The 7,442-nt window shown below is 29.7% G+C and overlaps 1 protein-coding gene across 1 annotated transcript; it reads right to left on the bottom strand.

The window, feature by feature from the left end:
• Positions 1–2,486: 2,486 nt before the first annotated feature.
• LOC112455503 (odorant receptor 49b-like) lies at positions 2,487–6,594 on the bottom strand. The gene is made up of 6 exons (XM_025017461.1): positions 6,225–6,594; positions 5,481–5,890; positions 4,317–4,416; positions 4,085–4,186; positions 3,304–3,459; positions 2,487–2,587 (listed from the first exon to the last, which is right to left on the bottom strand). Exons 1-6 carry the CDS (start codon positions 6,516–6,518, stop codon positions 2,513–2,515), a joined length of 1,137 nt encoding a protein of 378 aa, XP_024873229.1. The 5' UTR covers positions 6,519–6,594; the 3' UTR covers positions 2,487–2,512.
• Positions 6,595–7,442: the final 848 nt, after the last annotated feature.

Raw genomic sequence — 7,442 nt, 5'->3', positions numbered from 1 at the left:
GGGTTGCGTGCGGAACTATCGCGTGGCAGAAATTATAAGAGAAAGAAGAAGGAAGTAATAAATTAGACGAGCTATATATGGGATACAATGTATACAATGGGTTCTTCTGTTAAACGTAGTAGGTGAGTATTTTTTATATTTTCTACAGTGACATTTTGTGTGTAAAATAATTGGATTTTGTATAGCAAGCGTGCTATATAGTAATTGAAGAAGAAAATTTATAAGCAAACGCACCTATGATTATAGTAATGTTACTTTTTTTGCATTAAACCCAAAAACGTTTTGTGTTCATTTTTATTACTAAAAATGTTTGCATTTGTAAACATTTGTACGATTAAGATTTTTTTTTATAATTAATGGAACAACGCATGGTGAAATTAATAGTAGTTTGTCTAGTCGATATGTCTAGTGGTTAAGGATGTATCACACGTACAATCTTAGACAAAAGTGCATGAAATTAGAAATACTTGAATATCTACGCCTAACGCATAGTAAATCTAGATGTAAGATACTCAAATGATAGTAGGAGTCTTATTTTTACTCCTAGAAAAGTATTTTTTACTTTATAAATGTTTTTTCCGTATTATTTGCGATTTTTGTAATTTATGAGCCTAAACTTTTGGCAGTAAAAATACCCTGATTTCAACTTTATAACGTCAAATTATTAATAAAATTAATAATTAATAATTAATAATTAATTATCATTAATTATTAATTTATTTCTTTAAAACGGTGTAGTGAAGACAATTGAAACTTGGCAGATATTTTCATCTATTCGTATACTAGATGTACAAAAAAATTCAAAATATTGGTAGCGCTCCTTCAACATTTTTTTAGCTGTTTTATCCGCCAAAATCGTCTCTTCCCATAAGAATACGTGTAAAATCAGTGAAAATTAAAATCGTTATATCTCAGCAACCGTTTAGTGGATTCGTTTCTACTTTTTTGTAGCACATCAGGAAGACTAAAAGAACATTCTCACAAATTTTTATCCACTTGGTAGCGCGTTGAAAATAGGTGCAATACATCCTTAAGATGAGAGAAACATATTGTATTCTCAACAAATAAAAATGTAATATATATGTAACAAAAATGAAAACAGTATCTAGTATGTACGGTATGTACCTATTTATTATTATGTTTATAATAATTTTATAATTACGTAGGCCCGTATTCTCAGTTCAAGCGCGCTTTTATTTCTGAGACGCTACAGTTTAAGTTACATATACTATAACATTTTAGTAATAAAAGCGCGTTTTTATCGATAAAAGTGAATTAAGAATACGGGCCATAATGTATTAAAGCAACATTTTGTGTGTTCTATAATAAATTAAACAATTGAAATTATGTAGGGTAGACCGGGGCACGTTGTCACACGGGGCACGTTGTCACATCGGCTTTATTTAAAAAACTAATAACCAGAGAGCAGTACCTGTCATTCCCAAAACGTGTTAGTGTATGCCCATCTTTGGTGTGTTTACAGTGTTGAGATTGCTCCAGCCGTGTTGACGTAAAATCAACTTGAAAATTTTTTGCGACCGTAAGTAAAATTTTATTGTCTAATATTCAACGTACTGGACATGAAGCTTATGTTTTTTCAGAATAGACCTTTATATTATTTTAAAGTATGTACTTTTACCTACCGCGTGCAATACCTAACCTTATGAATATCTCAAATCGGCCATGAGGCTGTTTGAAGTAAAAAAATGCCCTCGGGGCACGTTGTCACGAATTTGATGGGAATCTATTGCGAATCTTCGGATGACGATAACGAGTAAAAATATTTTATGTTTAATCACCGACATGATTATATAAAAAAAAATTGTGTATCAATAAGTTGCGCATTCGAGTGGAATTCTTGTATTTAGATTAAGACGAAAACCTCGTACTTTTTTGAAATAAAATAAATGTTTTTGTGAAGGATTTTACTTTTTTACATTGCAGCGCACTATAATATATTGATATTTACGTTGAATACAGTTTGGATAACATTTTGCATGCAATTACGTTGTCACAAGCGACCTGTCGTTATTTATTGTTATGTAACAACTGTAGAGTAACAATCACACAAAATTTGATACTGTCCAATTGAAGCTGAGGGTTCACTCGAAATTTTGGCATATCAAAGTACTCTTAAATATTGAATGTAAAAAATACAAAAAATATTGAACGAAATGTGTGACAACGTGCCCCGGTCTACCCTATATCACAAGCCGCGTGCGCATATCGCTATCCGCCAATAGTAAAAAAGATGCAGCTTAATTGTAACATAATAAAATTAAATTAACTTCATGTTAAATCGATTTTAGATTGAGTAAAGGAGATTAATACAACTAACTTAAGGAATTTTTTTATTTTGAAATGTAGGTCAATTAATATTTATTAATTTGTGAAAAAAATTGTAAGTACATCCCACATTTTTGTGCTAACAATACCCCACAAGATCTTCTATTATAAAATATAATAATTTTGATGTAAATGAAAGTTGGAGAAATTTATGCAGATTTAAAATTTAATTCTTGACTCCACTGTCCACCACAAATATCATTCGCAACGTCATTAAATAAGAAAAAACTGTTGATACATACTGAAATATATAAAATAATAATATTAATGTGTATTTCTTGACTTTATGTGGAAAATATATAGAAAATATACACAAATTTTATAAAAAATTTTCGTATTTGAATTAAAATCATCAAGAGTATTAATGTCGGTGTGCATACACTCAAATAATCAAATTTTTCTTACAACATTAAAGAAGTGTATATGTTTCGTATATACAAATAATAATATAATGACGTTATGATGTTATGTAAAAGAGGGAATAAAAAGACTTGGGAAATTGTGTCATAGATTGACATAGATGAAAGTTCTTTATACACGGAGATACTGGACAGTACTAATGCTCTTGATTTTATATTCATACATTCTTTATATATTTTTAATAAATGCATTTTTCTTATTATGTAAAAAGATATATTTGGGCAGAAAGTGTTTATTTATGTCAATATTATATTAATATATAATTTGCGTTTATGTATTAAAAAATCTTTTTTTAATAAAGCTCCAATCCATTTTTAATAAACGTCCTTGATATTATTTTATGCGTATAAATACATTATATAATTCAGTTTTTATTAAAATGTTCATATGTAATTTAATAAAACTTATAATATCTTTTACGGACATTATACAAGAAACATAACATTTACAAAATTTTGATTACTTGCAGTGTGGAAAATTATACCGGTATAAAATATTAATTGTATAAAAAGAATTTTTTAATGTTTGAAATCTTACCGACGCATAATATTGTAATGATAAAGCTGGAAGGAAAGAAACAGAGATGGTGGTTGGCGTTTGACTCCTTAGCAAGATAAAACATAAATTTTTTTGAAAAGCCTTGTCTTGATTGTACCACAGCGATTCGTAAATTGCTTGCGCAACATTGGTGCTCTAATAAATAATATGTAAATTTTAGAATAATATAGTCAAAACATAATATAATTTAAAAAAAGTAAAAATAAAACATTTTAGATAAAATTTAATAAAGAGAATTGTCATTTTTTATTGTGAAAAAATGTTTGACCGATATTCAGAAGTACCTACTTTTAAATTTTAAAACGCAAACAGTTCTAAACACATTTAATTTCAATTTAACACAATAAATTTAACATACTTAAAAGGATTTCTTTTATAAGATTACAAGATTTTATTAGATATTAAAAGATTACTTTTATATAAAGGATAGAGGGGATAGAAAATCGGGATTCAATAACGGATACTAATATTTCTAAAATAAATAATAAATATTGAGTATTGAGAATTGAGAATTGAGAATTGAGAATTGAGTTGTCAGGTTTTAAATCGTTTCTTAAATTATGTTTATATTTGGTGAAGAAACGATTAATAATTATTAATAATTAAAATAAAAATAAAGAATTTACTTATGCGCAATTGATTGTGAGAGGAAAAAATTAACAGTTGTATATGATAAATGATATCCGGAACTTAATAATACTAGTATATAATACACATTTAAATTATGCCGATTCGCAAATGTTATTGGAATACAACTTACCGCAACTATTAAATGATCGGCTGGCCAAGCACATGCATAAACTTCCATAAGTCCAGCTATGCATAGAATCATGAATTGTACCTTGTCCGTTAACGTACTTTGCTAAATATATAATAATACTAAGATAAATAAAATGCACATGCAAACACATTCATATATGCAATTTTTTTTCCAGTAGAATTGCCGTTTTATCACAAAACAATATAATAAATAATGCAAAATAAATACTTACGCTTACAATTGTTAGGCCACTAGCCACAATCACCCACGTACAAACAATTATTATTGATAATATCACTGAACGAAAAGCAATTATTACTTCTTGAGCATATCTGAAACGACTTGTTATCTAAATAAGTTGAAAACATCGCAGTATGCGTCGTTTGTGTCTGTAAAGCGCTTGTACTTGTCTTATATTACAATTAAAACTTTTTGCATTATAAATTGTTTTACATTTTGCATTACAAATTACAAGCAATAATAATAATCTTTATTGTTTCTTCCCTTAGCATATTTTTTGCTTGTTTATTTAGTATCTATATACAGATACATATTATCTTTATAATATTTTAATTTTATTCTTAAAATGTAAAACTGACTTAAAATTATAAAAAGTTTGTAGTTGCACATTGCAAATTGCATATTTTCTTTAAAAACAATTTTGTGTTATTTCACATCAAATAATTTATCTTATTATTCTAGGCAAATTAATTATAAAATTTTTTAATTACAAATTTTACTATTAAAATACTTAAAATACATGGTGTGTCAGGAAAGTAATGAGAATGATTTTTTTACGCTTTCCAGGAGGGTTACATGAGGAAAGTGGGAATCGTGGTAGTTGAGGGGGAATCTCAGGTATATGGTCGGACCCATGATGTAAATAAAGGGCTCGAGCTCAACTGACTAGGGTCCGACCGTATACATTTGAGATTCCCCCTCAACTACCTTCGACCTCCACTTTTCTCACGCAGCCCTCTTAGGGAGCGTAAAAAAATCATTCTCATTACTTTCCGGACACGCCATGTATGTTTAGATATAATTCCAGTTTTCAATCTGGTTGAGATAAAATTTTGTGAATGTATTTTTTAAAAGTGCATAGTTTTGCGACATTTTGCAAAGTAATGATGTTGGTAGAAATTAGTCTGCTAGATTCGATATCGCATGGGAAACATGAAATGACGATTCGTCAATTTGCTTAATTGTGAAAAACATGTAGAATTTTGCACAGGGCGGTAAGTGGTGTAGATAGCTTCGTGCGAGAAACATGATGTGCTAATTATAAGTGCTGTATCTCTATCAAGAAAATACACACTAAATAAAAATAATTATATTTTTATTAGAGAATAATGATTATTAATTTTTATAAATTATAAAATGCATTGTTCTCTATTACCTCAACAATTTCACGTGCTGCCGTACACACACGGTGATGCCGTAGATGTCGGTGACCGTACGAAACTGTTGCGACAAGATTTCGAAACGCGCCGCGGCAAACCATATGAGAAGACCGACAAAGCTACAATGGCAAACGATGGAGAAACACTGCCAAACAGCGACGAACTGATGCAAAAAGATAATAGTCTTCACCGGTTCACGTTCCACGTCGAAAGGATACTTTGCATCTGTCGGAAAGATCTGATTGGCCGCTATCAGCGGTGTGATTCCTGCTATAAACGCGCCGAGAAAGACTGCCGCTGTGGAGCTCGCGTAAAACATCGCGCATCTATCGACGTACTGTTGGTAGAGCATTTCCTCGTACGGTTTCGCGTATTCAAAATTATGCTCCATTTCCGAAATCAAATACTGAAATTTAATTCAATCTTTTAGCTGGTAATATTCTAGGTAGTTTATATTCTTGAGTTACAAATAAATAAAATAAAATCTATAGTTAAATTAGATATGTCGTCTTCCAAATAGATAATAATTTTTGCGAAGATATATAGTCTTGTTCCGGAATTACTGATAAACGAAGCTGATATAAAAGTTATTTCTAGAATATTTATACAGCGTATAAAATAATATTATAAATAAATATTTGAGTTATTAATATTAATATCTGGATAGAAATGAAACGAAAGAGATTGAAAATGTTTTATCAAAGGTCGGTCTTATATCGTTATAGACATGAATTTCTTACTTGCAGTCGATCATATTGCAGTGCGCATTGTGTTATCTCCAGAGGGATTTGTATAAAGGCACCCAGTAAGCACCATATCTTCGTTATCTTTGGTAGATCGTAGTCATTGTGATAAAGGGTGTACGATACAGGCACAATCAATATCACCGCATTCACGCAGAGTAAAGAGCGTAGAATTTTAAAGCGTATTACTTGAAATTTACTGGCGCTCTTTGAAAGTGGCCACGTAAAGGACAAGGCGATTATCACTTTTGTAAACGCGATAGCAGTTTTCGGGGTTACTTTGCTCGCCATAATTAGATCGACGCGAATGCATCGATATAATATAATATAATGTACAATAATAATTTCAAGGTCTATATTCGTTTATGACGATACTCTCGCGCTACATTGTTTCGAATAAAGTGTTATAGACTTTTTTCTCCGGTCCATCACGCGTAAATATTTGATGCATGATAGCGTAATCAAATATACATCTTATAATGTATGCATGAGCAATACTGTAGAAGATTGATATATAGACTATATAATTTACATGTAGAACGTTACTCGAATGTTATCACGGGTGCTGTGAATATAGCAGTTTATAATAGTTCTATGGAAGAAATTTCGTAAACCTAATGTATATATAATACTTCAGGGAAGCCTATAGCAAGATTCTCATATTTGTGGTAAATTGCTACATATGATGATAATAAACTACTAAATTTTCAATATGCAATTTTACCTAGGAAGCCAAATAATAAAAATTATCAATAGCACGAAGAATACCTTTAGTATTGTACATATCATCGTTCTGTGAAGATGTTTATAATATTTGTAGACATTATTAGTGTTGATAGATTTTTTATAAATAATTTTCTTACAGGAATTTTAAAAACTGTTTTGCATTGTTTGTTTAATTCGGATTTAACATGAATTTTTTTTATTAAGCGGTCTGATAAATCATGGCATACTTTCTTTGTAAACTTTTTGAATTTTTGCAATATCTTTAAAATTGAAGAAAATGTAGTACACGAAAGTGTGCTGTGACGTCATACTTTATATAAGAAATGACGTTATACCTTTTGAAGTTGCCGTCGTTAAAGAAACTTTAGCAAGCTATAACTTTCTCAAATTTAGGTTTTTTTTTTTAATTAAAAAAGTACTAAAAATTGGCTTAGATTCTCTACATTAATTATGGATACCGCTTAATAAAAAAAATGTTAAAACCGAATC

The sequence above is a fragment of the Temnothorax curvispinosus genome, unplaced genomic scaffold, assembly GCF_003070985.1.
Source record: "Temnothorax curvispinosus isolate PA1 unplaced genomic scaffold, ASM307098v1 QBEX01006136.1, whole genome shotgun sequence".
Classification (NCBI taxonomy): Eukaryota; Metazoa; Arthropoda; class Insecta; order Hymenoptera; family Formicidae; genus Temnothorax; species Temnothorax curvispinosus.
This window is presented reverse-complemented; position numbering and strand designations above follow the sequence as displayed.

Excerpts from the sequence above, each read along its gene's own strand:
- LOC112455503 (XM_025017461.1), bottom strand. The coding sequence starts at position 6,518 with ATGGCGAGCAAAGTAACCCCGAAAACTGCTATCGCGTTTACAAAAGTG. Across the intron at positions 5,891-6,224 it reads TGCAATATGATCGACTGCAA|TATTTGATTTCGGAAATGGA; the intron begins GTAAGAAATTCA and ends ATTAAATTTCAG. Across the intron at positions 4,187-4,316 it reads GTGGCCTAACAATTGTAAGC|CAAAGTACGTTAACGGACAA; the intron begins GTAAGTATTTAT and ends TTATATATTTAG.